This window comes from Coccomyxa subellipsoidea (genome assembly GCF_000258705.1).
Source record: "Coccomyxa subellipsoidea C-169, whole genome shotgun sequence".
Lineage (NCBI taxonomy): Eukaryota > Viridiplantae > Chlorophyta > Trebouxiophyceae > Coccomyxaceae > Coccomyxa > Coccomyxa subellipsoidea.
In genome coordinates this window covers 677644-690404 of record NW_005178042.1, presented here as the reverse complement: position 1 = coordinate 690404, position 12761 = coordinate 677644, and the positions used below count along the sequence as shown (strand labels likewise).

At 51.5% G+C, this 12761-nt stretch overlaps 2 protein-coding genes across 2 annotated transcripts; both read right to left on the bottom strand.

Moving 5' to 3' along the window:
* Nucleotides 1-344: 344 nt before the first annotated feature.
* Nucleotides 345-1319, bottom strand: COCSUDRAFT_31936 (hypothetical protein). Its single transcript, XM_005651645.1, has one exon. The coding sequence runs from the start codon at nt 836-838 to the stop codon at nt 623-625; it is 216 nt and encodes a 71-aa protein (XP_005651702.1). The 5' UTR covers nt 839-1319; the 3' UTR covers nt 345-622.
* Nucleotides 1320-2582: 1263 nt separating this feature from the next.
* COCSUDRAFT_64095 (hypothetical protein) lies at nt 2583-11802 on the bottom strand (the record flags this gene model as incomplete). The annotated part of the gene is made up of 18 exons (XM_005651644.1): nt 11700-11802; nt 11166-11347; nt 10842-11043; nt 10569-10673; nt 10215-10323; nt 9783-9904; nt 9284-9464; nt 8754-8821; nt 8504-8657; nt 7894-8087; nt 7389-7515; nt 6596-6808; nt 5858-5953; nt 5294-5427; nt 4885-4984; nt 3778-3880; nt 3061-3362; nt 2583-2725 (listed from the first exon to the last, which is right to left on the bottom strand). The coding sequence occupies exons 1-18, from the start codon at nt 11763-11765 to the stop codon at nt 2583-2585; spliced, it is 2601 nt and encodes an 866-aa protein (XP_005651701.1). The 5' UTR covers nt 11766-11802.
* Nucleotides 11803-12761: the final 959 nt, after the last annotated feature.

Sequence of the window (12761 nt, the reverse complement as noted above, 5' to 3'; positions counted from 1 at the left end):
ATTTGGACAGCATGGCCCCATGGACCATGCAAGATTTGCATCAGTTCCCATCGTGTGTTGATTCTCACGCGCTGCAGAACAGATGAAATTCTTTACTTACAGCCACCTGCGGGCGCCCCATGCATGCAATGGGACCAATATTGATATGAATATCCGGCATGATCACGAGTACTCAAGCGCTAGTAGCGGGAGCGCTTCCGGGCCGGCGGGATCATCATTTTAATGGGCTCGGGTTCAAAATGATCACTCTGCTCTACAGTCAGCTGCACACAATGCTCCTGTGGGTTCACAATTTTTGCGTAAGGTGTAGCAATAGCCAGAAGCACTCCTTTTAGAAGCTTGATGCTGCTAATTCTCCTTACAGCTTCAGTTGTAACTCCATAAATTGAGATCATATCAATAAAACCCCTTCTCCTGACGGTGCTTTGATAAAGGGACATCCTGAGTGACGCGACCAGCAGTGAAACTGCAGGATACTGCTGCAGAGGAACCTGTATGTTGCGATCAATGCATTGCCGCAAAGAGCCATGCAAATTCTGATGGAGTGTTGCAAAAAGATGTCCATCAATTGCACTGGTGTTACCAGTGCTGCCAACAAATGGATTGTATTGGGCATGTCTCTTCACACAATCAAACTTGCCCACAGGCCGTCACGCCACACCTCCATGATCTGTTCAACTGGTTCAAACCTCAAACAATCCACATCATAGAGGATCATGTGAGAGAAGTGAAATTCTACCGGAAAAGACTCCACAAACGTGCCATTGCTCATGAGGCCTGGCCGCCAATGGCACAAGTGCTGCTCTTGATTGACATGTAGCTCAAGACACTGCCTCATTCTCTTTCATGTCCTATACGTTTGAGTGGCGGGGGAGCTATCTGCACCTGCCGAAAAAGGTTGATGAAACCATATCGAGTCAATTGGACTCCTCGCCTCTAGTAGAGCCGCGCGCCCTACTTGACCTCTATCAACATCCCAACGATGGTTGCTGAGCCCCAGCTGGCGCAGAGGAGAGATGCTCTGTCCCATGCATCTAGATCCGGGTTGTGTCTCAACAATCAGGTTGCGCAGGGAGTGGGCGATGTTTCCTGTTTAGGTTCAAAGTCAACTTGCGCCTAGGCTGACTATTGAGCAGCCTCAGCGGCTCAGATACAGACTCTCAGAGACAAATTATTATGAGAGTCTTGCGTTTCGATGTGCAGGCTGTGAGGGAAAATGCAGTCAGAGCCATTGCTCAAGACAAGCGCTCAGGCCTTCCTGCGCTGGGGTGGCCAGCATGCACAGTTTCTGGGAGTTATCGGAGTGATAATTGGCGGATTGGTCTGGGGGGGAACTAAGATCCTGAAACTGTGCATGCTGGCCACCCAGCGCAGGAAGGCCTGAGCGCTTGTCTTGAGCAATGGTTCTGACTGCAATCTTCCTCACAGCCTGCACATCGAAACGCACAAATTGTTCTGAGAGTCTTGACTCAACACTCTCAGGAACAATTTGTCTCTGAGAGTCTGTATCTGAGCCGCTGACATGTAGCTCAAGACACAGCCTCATTCTCTTTAATGTCCTATACTTCTAAGTGGCTATGAAACTGCAGGATACTGCTTCGGGGAAACCTGTATGTTGCAATCAATGCATTGCCGCAAAGAGCCATGCAAACTCTGATTAAGTATTGCATAAAGATGTCCATCAACTGCTATCATAGTACATGATGTCTCCTGCACCACTGTTACCATTGCTGTCAACAAATGTACTGTATTTGGCATGTCTCTTCAACACAATCAAAATTGCCCACAGGCCGTCACGCCACACCTCCATGATCTGTACAACTGGTTGAACCCTCAAACAATCCACAACATAGAGAAGCAGGTGAGAGAAGTGAAGTGCTACCGAAGAAGTGTCCACAAAGATGCCATTGCTCAGTAGGCCTGGCCGCCGAGGCACAGTGCTGCTCTTGATAGACATGTAGCTCAAGACACTGCCTCATTCTCTTTCATGTCCTATACGTTTGAGTGGCGGGGGAGCTATCTGCACCTGCCGAAAAAGATTGATGAAACCATATCGAGTCAATTGGACTCCTCGCCTAGAGCCGCGCGCCCTACTTGACCTCTATCAACATCCCAACGCTGGTTGCTGAGCCCCAGCTGACATGCACGCACAGAGAAGAGATGCTCTGTCCCATGCATCTAGATCCGGGTTGTGTCTCAACAATCTCCTGCCTAAAGATTCACTCTCTGCCAGCAGAGCATGCCCTGCAAAAGTCAGGGCTACCCACAGAGTGCATAGGATCCCCTCCATCAACAATCTCGTGCCTCTAGAGTCACTCTCAGCCAGCAGAGAATGCCCCGCAGAAATGATTGCTCCACACACATTACAGTAGATCCCCTCTATCAGCGATCTCTGCCTCTAGAGTCACTCTCATCAAGCAGAGCATGCCCCGCAGAAATAAGCACTCCTCACAGATTGCAGGGTGATCCCCTCTATCCAGCAATCCCTGCCTCTAGGGTCACTCTCAGGCAGCAGAGCACGCCTAAAGTAAGGGCTCAACAGGTTGCATTGGATCTCAACAATAACCTGCGCGCCTTGTGTGTCACACTGTATGGGCCTTCCCTCTCTCCTCTTTGATGGCATCATCGAGGCCCCGAAGGCTGTCCAGACCCGAGATCAGAGGACTGAAACTGGGCATGCCCAGATCCGAGCCATGGCTCCGCAGCAGATGGCCGTAGCTCGTGCCTACAGCAATCAGCTGCGTCCTGTCACGCACAAAGCTGCTCTATTGGAAGGTGGAAAATAAAAAAACGTGACAAATCCGTCAGGCATTCGGCACTACTCCTAAGAGACAAACATCACAAGCATTCTGTGACAGATGCAATCTTTTATTGGCTCTGCTTAAGAAAAAAATATGTGCATGCCAAGGATGAAGGGATAAACCAATGCAATAATGCCACCAAGGGACACCAGTGTCAGGATAAATTGCAGTTGCAATTGCAACAGCGATGCAGAAATAACCTTGCGAGTCTGCGTCACAATTTGCTCAAAGGTACAAAATGTTGAAAACGGAAATCCACCTGAGGTGAGGCCTGCAGGATTCCCTTCAGGCTGGCCCGAGGCGGGGCTGAGCGCGGCCGGCAGATCCTCGCCGGACGGTTGGAACATGAGGTCGGCTGCAGACAGGCGAGCTTCAAGCACAGCCTTGAGCTGCTCGCTCTCCATGCCTTCCATGCGCAGATCTTGCTCTGGGTCCATCAGCTTCTGCACCAAGGAGCTTTCATCGCGGAAATATAGGTCGTCAAACTCCACGTTGCCGCCCGGCATGCCATATGAGCGTATCCGGCTGAACTGCGGCGGCTGCTGCTCCGCCGCGGTCGACCTGCAAGGGAATGTATAGAGGGCAATGAGCATGATTTAGACAAACGAATACTGCTGAAACACAAGAAAGTAGTTTATTCATGGAGGGGTGGGACTGCAAGCTGGGGAGTCAGTGCAAGCAGGAGAAGCAAGAACACAGGTTATACGGAATCACTAGAAAGCAGCTTATTCCTGAGTTGCGAAAGTGCATGCCATGGCATACTTCTTTGTCAGCTACATGAAGCTCACGCCTCCCTTTCAAAGTAGCAACAAGAATTGTGGCAGGGCGAGATGGCACACACATGTGACATACTTCTTGCATACTCCTCTGGTGTAAGTAAAAGTACACAAAAGTGCGTGTAACATCTGTATTGCAATGCCAACACACCAAAGTTGGTGGGATTATTCTGATCTGTGGGGAGGCAAGGTGTACGCACTCTCTGTGCGCAGCCTCCGCTAATAGGTCAATGCCAGAGTTGACCGGTTTTCGCAGCGAAGGGACATTCTCCTGCTCGGACCCGTCCATGTTCATGGGGACACCTGCAGGAAATAAACAGGTAATCCTCCAATCTTCAGAATCTGAATGAAAGCAAGCACTACCAGGCAGCATCTGAAGACATCTTGAGTGTTGCTAATCCAAGCATTGCTGGCCATCTTTCCACACGAGCGTCATATTTCTTCCAGGCCGTTCAGCTCGGTTTGAAACCTGACAAGTACGCAGGATTGACAGGCTGGAAGATGCATATCCGATTATGTACGGGAGAGTTCCTCCTCAAATGTCTCTTGTGTTTTGTTCATGCTTTGAGTGAGGTCCTTTCTTACACATCATGCCAAGTGGTTTTGTCATCTGGTCCATTGCCCGCATCTCTGCACAGGTTCCATTGGGATAAGGTTCTGCAGATAATAACAGAACTTGCAAGAAAAACACCACAAATTTCTAGTGGGATAAGGTTGTGCAGATACTACCAAAAGATGCAAGACACAAAAGGCGGTGCAACCGCCAAGAAGGGAGGAAGCTGTCTTGCGGTGTAAACAAAGTACATGGACAGAACAAGTGTCTCTAGGCCCGGGAGCACCAGTGATCACAGTGCAACCAGGCAATCAAGTGTGGGTAGGAATCTGTACTAGGCTGCACGTGATCTGGGCAGGCTAACACTTGCATCTGTAATAAAGAAGGGGCCATGCCTGGCAGGATGCTATTGGGGGCATTGGAATTTGCACTAGGCTGCATGTGATTTAGGCAGGCTAATACTTGCTTCTAGAGTAGAGAAGGGACCATGCCTAGCAGGGTGCTATGGGGAACATTGGCATCTGTACTGGGCTGCACATAATCTAGGCAGGCTGGAACTCGCTTCTAGAATTACGAAGGGGCCATGCATTGCAGGATGCTACTGGGGTAAATGGGTTTGTACTGGACTGCACGTGATTCAGGCATGCTGTCACTTGCTGCTCAAGCATGAAAGGGGCCGTGCCTGGCAAGATGCTATCGGGGGCATTGGGAAGGTACGGGAATATTTTGAAGAGGCTATTCTCGTCCAAGAGACGCCCCAGGAAGCCAGACACCCTCTGCTGCATCACGTCTGGATTTAGAGCCTGCCGCTTCCTCTTAGGCCCCCCGGCTGAAGATTCCCTCTTTGCCAGCACCTGCGGCAGAATAATAAATCAGATGCCTTCAAAAGTTCGGTGTTTCTCCCTGACTGCCCCATCGAGATTGCAGTTTAATTCTGACTCAGACACTCAATCATTCAGGAAAACAGTTCAAATGGGTCACATCCGTCCATAGTCTGAAGGTAAGCTTCCATTTCGAGTCAAAGAGTAGGGAGAAAAGGAAATCTTTCAGAACGACAGAATGCCACGTCGAGCTCTGGCTGACTCCTTCCACCCAAGATTAATTGATTCCGTTCCAGGATATGGAATCTACCAGCAGGGGCAGACGATGGACAGGGACCTCACCGGCTGGCTCCGCTTAGGCCCTGGATCTGAAGGTCCCTGCTCTGATTGGTTGGGCCCGCGGCTCGGCTCCTGGCTCTGCTGTTCTTCCCCTGCAAAAGGGGACGCTAGCGGCTGCCGCTCTTGCACCAGAGGCTCTGCACATGCGCACACGAGCACAATTAAACATTAGTAAAGCATCAAGACCTTAGCCCTCTTCGGCATCACACTGTCTCGCAAATCTGTGGCTGTCCTCACTCATTTCAATCTGCATTCTAATAGGATGGTCCACGATGAAGGCCTCAGTCAAGGATCATTCCAACTAGATTGCTGCTCAGCAGGCCTATGGGATGTTCCCTCTACACGTTCTTGCTCACACCGAATTCTGCCCTTGCTCACAGCAACAAATGATCTGTGAGGAACAATAATGCACCACATTGCTGAAGGACACAGCCCGGTGCACACGGATGGGCCTAAAATAGTATTACTGGCTTGTGGCGCACTGAACACATTCAATAGGATTCCCGAAACAGAATTTCTCCATGGAATCTCTGGGACTTGTGATCAGGGGGGAAGATGGCGGCACACCTGCTTCACCCCTCCTCCAGCTGCCTGGCGGTGCAGAGATGAGATCGCTGCCCCGAGCGGAGCCCAGATGCTGCATCAGCCCTCCATTCTCACCGCCTACGCAAATATCAACACCCTCCTCACCACACTTACCGTATGCAGCCAGCCTTCCTTAAAATAACCAGGGGTCGCTTGGCTGATGGAGAAATCAGGGCATGCCTGCATGGGCAGCGATGTGACATGCGTGTGCTCAAAAATAGCAGCCACAAACTCCCAAACTAAGTCGAGCCGGCGTGCACCCAACATGAAAATAGCTCTGTGCTTGTCTAATGACCCAGCTGACCTCTTGCAATGACACCGTGCATGTTCACAAAAAATTGATAACAGCAAAACCACTCTTTGGAGAGCAACCACATGAGTCAGGTGTTGCTTGACGTACCCAGGACTGGAAAACGTGTAAAGATAATAATAATAATACAAGCCCACTCGCCGTGGCTACAGTATAATCATGCCCATACTTTTGCAATTAGCCTCCTGATGCAAGTCAAGCCGGCCTAGACCCAACGATAGGGCGAGCTAGCACTCTCTGCTTGGCTGCCAGGGCACCTTTCCTTTTGGCAAAGCAAGCACTAATAAAATAACAAAATAATGCTGCAGGTAATTTATTGTTCATCTCACGCTGGTGACCATGTGAAATATTCTTATAAAACTTCGTTATATGAGATTTAAAATGATGATGATAATAACAAAAGTACTCACCGTGGCTGGGTGCGATGGGCGGCATGCCCGGCTGCAGGGCGGCACGAGCGTGGCCAAAGGTGAAAGAGCCGCCGATGGGAGGCGGCGCAGAAGGCTGCGAGGTGCTGGGGTGAGTCGGCCACAGATTTGGCGCGCGCGCTGCGGCCGGTACCGGAGTGGAGGAGATCTGCATGCCTGGCTGGATGTTCAGGACCAGACCAGGGTTGGCCAGGTCTGCAGCACACAAAGTGCCATTAGCGCATTTGAGTTGTATTCATTGTTATTAATGTATGAGATTCTCCTGCCGAAGTCAAGGAGTATCTACAGACAAGGTGCAGGTAATGGCCACCACAACTCCTACCCCTTCATGGACTCGCCAGATCTGAGCAAGACCCAATCAACCGTGAGCACGGTGCTCAGTATATATACCGGCCCCCACCAGCTCTTGTTTAGTCTGCAGTAAATGGTGCAATGGCGCAAGTACTTGGCCAGGATCACTGTTGAAGAGGACCCAAGGGAAGGGGAAGTTCATGTGGTCTGCAACGGTGGGAGTGCAGCATGCTAAGAGATGCATGTACCATGTACCGTAATGCCTAGTTGAGAAGGATGCAAGGGGCAAGCCATCCTAAAAAGTGAGCTGACCATTACTGCACCTCTCATCTGACCTACTAGGCAAGGGTGACCTATGACTAGAGCATTTCTGTCACAGCAATGTGGTGCACCAAGGGCAGGAAATGGTTGAGAATCCTGTGTCTTCAGGCACATGCAAGGCAATATTATCAGTCACAATTGTAGGTTGGAATGTCGTGCCCACCTTGCAGGGAGCCAAAGGCGCTGCCAGAGTCAGAGAGGCCAAGGTTAAAGCTGCCAGGGCGGTTGTGGGCGGCCAGCGGGTGGCTTGGCAGCAGACCCTCATGCACAATGATCGTGCCATTCTCGCCCTGCGACGGCACCAAAATACTCCGGGGATAAGAAATGTGCAGCTCTCTCCCCTGCGCAATTCCTTGCAAAATTCTGCCAGACCCAAGCCCTGTGCTCGCCCCTTCCATCTCCAGGCGCACAGTGGTAGGAGGAAAGCAGAATCACAGAGCATGCAAAAGAAGCGCATGTCACGTTGGATCATGAATCTTCGATGATCATGGACACATTGTGCAGCACAGATGCTCGATAGGCAACCTCAAGGAGGATGCCTTTGACACACGACATGGTCAGGGGTGAAAACATGAGAGCAGCGCCCGCCGAGTGGACGCAGATTTCAAAGGGCTCATCTGATGTCTCCTTGATAACTTTTACATTCATAGAGAGGGAAAGGCAGTCACATGGGTGTGCATGCCGCGCATGAAGCCATCGTGGGTCATGCCCTCCCAGACCCGCCAGTTGGGGTGCCCGGCCACGAACCAGTCCTCGAGCGCCTTGTTCTGCCCCCGGCGCAGGATATTCTGCTGCGCGACGCTGATGTGGCTGTCCAGCACCGCCTGCACGTGCCCGTCCTCCATGCGCCTCTGCAGGACGCCTGCATGACAGACACAGCCAGCGTCATATGGTGAGTCATTTTAGTCATCTTCTGGTGCGTGCATGGCAAGATAACAGCGGAGTGCAACAGAGTGCAAGGCACTCTTCAGTGCATCCGTGCATCGTGCGCATGTGAATGAGGGCAGAGCAAGCGTTTTGATGCATTGTGTCATTTGTCTTGACTCCCGCAGTGCAAAAAACAGCCCCTTCAAAGTCAGCGGTGGCACATACAATCACATCCATGAAGGTTGCTACTTCAAGCAAGAAGAAATGGCGGCCAGCTTTTGAAAGTAACGCCGTGAGATTGACGATTGAGCAGAAAGCACAGTAAGAGACTCAAGCTGCGCAGTGAACGACAGCAATGCGAGGCACATGCTCCTCGTGCAGTATAGAGGGCAGGCTGCAACAAGCTTTCACCGATGGGCTTCTCTATGTCCACGACGCCCATGTGGCACTTGAAGAGCAGGCCCGCGGTGGAGTCGAGGGACCAAATGCGCAGCTGATGGTCCGATGTCACCGCCTGCATGGCGTGCTCCTTGGCAGCATCCCAGCCCTTGGTCAGCTTGAGCACCTGCGCTTCACTTGGATCCTATTAGGCCTTCCTAGGATCGTTGGTGCTGCCGCTCATAGACACCTCTCAGACGCAGAGCTAATCATGCAAGCGCACCTTCTTGAGCGTCTCGCACAGCGCCCGATCCTTGTCCGACCACATGCACAGCTCCCGGAATTCGCCCACTGCGCGCGCACACACCAGCATGGATCAATCCTCCTCTTCTTGAAACAAGCTCTAACAGATAATCCAGTAGAGCTGGACTCTGCGACAATTGCCATGGATCTGCAGGTTTTCGGGCAATTGCTTGTTATAATCATGTGTTGGTCTCAATTTACAGGTCCTTTGCGGCACAATACAGAGGGAAATGAAGTAAGACCAATGGATCAATGGATGCTGCAGAAGCCAAGATTCATGGGCGCCAATGGCATTCTGCCACTGAAGCGAAGACATTGGATCACTGAGATGGGGGGGTTCTTGACTGGCAGGGTGGAACATGCCAGGATCAGGGTGTACTAAAACTCACTTGCATCAAGCACACACCAATTTTAGTATTGTGCAGCCTGCCAGTATAATCTGTATACCCTGCCAGAGTGCTGGGCAGGTAGGGAGTATAAAAGTGTGAAAATCAGGAAACCAAAGCTCACCGGTGCTAACATTGTTCCTGGGCACGTGGAGGTCGTGAGTAATGCCGGCAGCGGCGGCGGCCGCGGAGATGTCGGCCAGCTTGTTCTGAGTCATGACTCCTAGAGACTGCAGCTTGCTGACGTGGTCGTCCACATGGGGAATCACCGCCTTTACCGCCGTCCTCACCCGCGGAGTCGCCACCTGGCGCAGCAATTTTTAATTTGTCTTCAAGTTGCTCTTCTCATCTCTAAATGAGCGCCAACACCCCTCAAGTGGGGTTGTTTAAGAATTACCCCCCGTTTTTCTACCCCGCTAAAAGTCTCTGGGGGAAGTTGTTTGACTGATCCTGGCTCTAGCTGGATTTGCATGACCTTGGAGAACAACCTCTGATGCCGCAGATGACAACTCAGGATTTGACATAAAATTCATCCAGGGACCACTCAGGGCATTGCTGTGCAATTGGACGCAGGGAAGTGTTCTTCCTCAGGATTCAATCAGGCTGGAGGCAAGAGGGCTCACCACAAAGTATTCCGACGTCCCATTCCTGATGTGCAGAGCGCGCGTGTTGTCCACCTTGTTGTACGCGCGCACCAGCAGCATGAAGGGGGGCTTCTGACCAGACAGCAGCGCCTCAGAGCTCCCTGCATGAGTCACACAAAACTCTCTGCTGCTTGCAATCAACCAACTAGTTGTCTGGGACTCTTGAGCAGCCACCAACAATTCAGTAAAATCCCTGGCAAGTAGGGGAATCGTCTCATTCCCAGCTTATAGTCCAGCGAGTGTGGGACCACGACAGGCTACATGCGGAACAGATCACAACTGTGTAGATGCCTGTACTCGCCAAGGCCAGATGCCGGGCGAAGTGATGATCCACCACCTTGCTCGACATCCATGTACCGTGTCCGTCACAATGGCAAATGGCGATCTGTTGTGTGTGCCAGCAGTGAGCACCTGTGATGCTGAGATCTGGCAGACAGGCCCTCCCCCTGATGACTGGAACAACCACCCTCCCCGCCGTGTTCAGCTCCCCAGCACGCCCGGGCGCCAACAGCGGCTTGTTCTGCAAAGAAGACAGGACATCTCGTCACATGCATCCTCTAAACTCTTAGTGTGAAACTTTAGGCGGCCTGATGCATGCAATAGGTCCATTGGTCTACCCATCGCAGCACCAGTCATCCCTGAGCATCCCCTTCTGGAATCATGCTCTAGGACACAAGCAACTCGCATTTCAAAAACGTGTGTGGCAGCAACATGCAGTGGTATAACATCCTTCCAACTGTTGAAGAGATGGAGTCGTGGGCTTACATGTCCATTCAGTGTGAGCATGCAGGGGCCCTCCAGCTCCTCATCATAGCTCTCCCGCTTGGATTCTATGAGCGCCTGATACCCCTTGCCATCCATCACCGCAATCTGCATCACCGATCCATTATCAGGTTATCCCACCAGTTGCATGGTAATCAGCAAGTTCGAGGTCAACGAATTTGAATGTGTATGAGAAATGCCCTTGATGTATTGCTGGCAATGCCCCCTTGGGCCCAGGGGACTCCTGATGCTCGGGGAAGAAAGGAAATACATTACCTCCACATAGTAATTGTCTGTCACTTCCGGATCATTGATGACACCGCCAGTGTGGAGATCAGTGATCTCTATGAAGATGCTCGCGCCACACTTTGCTTTCAGAATGTCGCCTGCCAGATACTTGTTGTTGAAGTTGACGCTGCACTGCCGGTTGGGGTTCTGAGAGCATATGTGACAGGTAAGGTCTTTGCAGCCCAGGAACCTGCATATATTCACACATCAGTGGAAGTTCACGATTTGTCAATCTGACAAAGAATAACAAAAGGATGGGCTTGCATGAGGATAAGTGGAAGACAAAGGATGCAAGCATGAACAGAGGCATACAGGCATTGATGTCTGAAGGCAAGCGCCAGCTCCACAGTGGGTGCCTCTAGAGCCAGGCTCTGCTCTGGGCTGGCTTCAAATGCCTCTTTGAATGCATTCACGATATTCTCTGAAGCCACATTCAGGCGCCTCGCCACCACTGCTGACCCCGCAACTGCCAGGCAAGCACGCTTGATGTACGCCTGCAGCAGCAGCCAGTGATGCAAATAAGTCTCTGCTAGTGTTGAGGGCTGGGGTAAAGAGTGGTGAACTTTATGGGAAATGTATAACCTTGGGGCGACAATCCTGCATACAACTGGAACCCCAGCTGGAATGGCTGCTTAAGTCTCCCAAAAGGCTGAAATTGCAGAACACCCCTATGGCCAACGCATGTGGATTTGTGGAAGTAGATTTTAAACATCTCTGGCGCTCCAAACATGAGGCTGCAGGTGTTTCGCGGCTCTGCAGAGACAGCCTCCACCAGCTCGGAAGAACCTACAGTATGACTCAACCTCTGACAACTGCAAGCCACAATCTTTCTTGCGAGACACTTACTTCCAAGACATCTGGGGGGACATGCTGCAACTCCAACGGGGGAATCTCCCCCGAGAGGCGCGCCATCTAAGTTCCAAAGCTGCTCAGACGCTTTGCGACACAGCCCTTCAACCTCGATCTGCGCTGACAATTTGTTGTGTGGACCTCGGCACGTGGTTCCCCGATCACTGCATGGCAAGCAGAGCTATGAACGTTTGAGGCGAGGAAGCTTCCCCGGAGTCCGATTTTGGGGAGAGGCTTCCCCGGAAGGCAGATGAACCTTCGCCCGAGGTTAGGGTCTCCCTCTCGATACTTACATACCGACTAAACCCTTCAAATTATGTAGCTTTAGGTGTGGCTTACTGATTCTCGACAGGTACCACGGCGTTGACATTCACGATCGGCGGTACATCCAAAGCAGGCAACATACAGCAGCGCTGCAACAGCCGAGATCGAGACGCAGGCACACGCACAAGAGACCCTTTTTCGGCGAAAATCTTTATCAGGTTGTTCCATAGCAACGGTTGCTTGCTCTCTGTGGGAGGCAGGTGAGCGCGGAGCAGGCCAGGAAGGCCAGCTCGGCACGCTTCACTAAATCCAGGAGGCTGTCCTTGTGCATCTCTGTTTGGATTGCCCTGTCCTTGCGATCGACCTTCCATACTAATCTGCTATACATTTGAACCACAAAGGCATAGAAAATCGGGGCATCGAGCCTCCGCTTGGAGCAGAATAACGTCTACGAGCCCTAGCTTGCAGGGGACTGGAGCAGTGGGAAGGTGAGGACTCTGCAACACACCAGGGTGTAGGTCAGCCCGTTCTTGATAGAGCGAGGGGTCTAATCGAATCTTTTCCGCCATGTGGAAAGTTGGCATGCTAGATTGTCAGACTTCTGGTGGAAGAAAGCACTTTGTATGCTGTCCTTTTGAGAAGGGGCGTCCTGTTTCGTGAAAGCATCGTCGTGACCCCAAGGTGTTTTGCATGGGATTATTGGCGACCACAGATGCGCAATCAAGGAGCTGATTGCCGAGAGTATTCCTCAAGTCGTGCCGTCAAAGATTCCGATGGTTGGAGTGACACTTGGTG

What these genes read in the sequence shown, in the direction of transcription:
- COCSUDRAFT_31936 (XM_005651645.1), bottom strand. Translation starts at nt 838, where the DNA reads ATGAGGCAGTGTCTTGAGCTACATGTCAATCAAGAGCAGCACTTGTGC.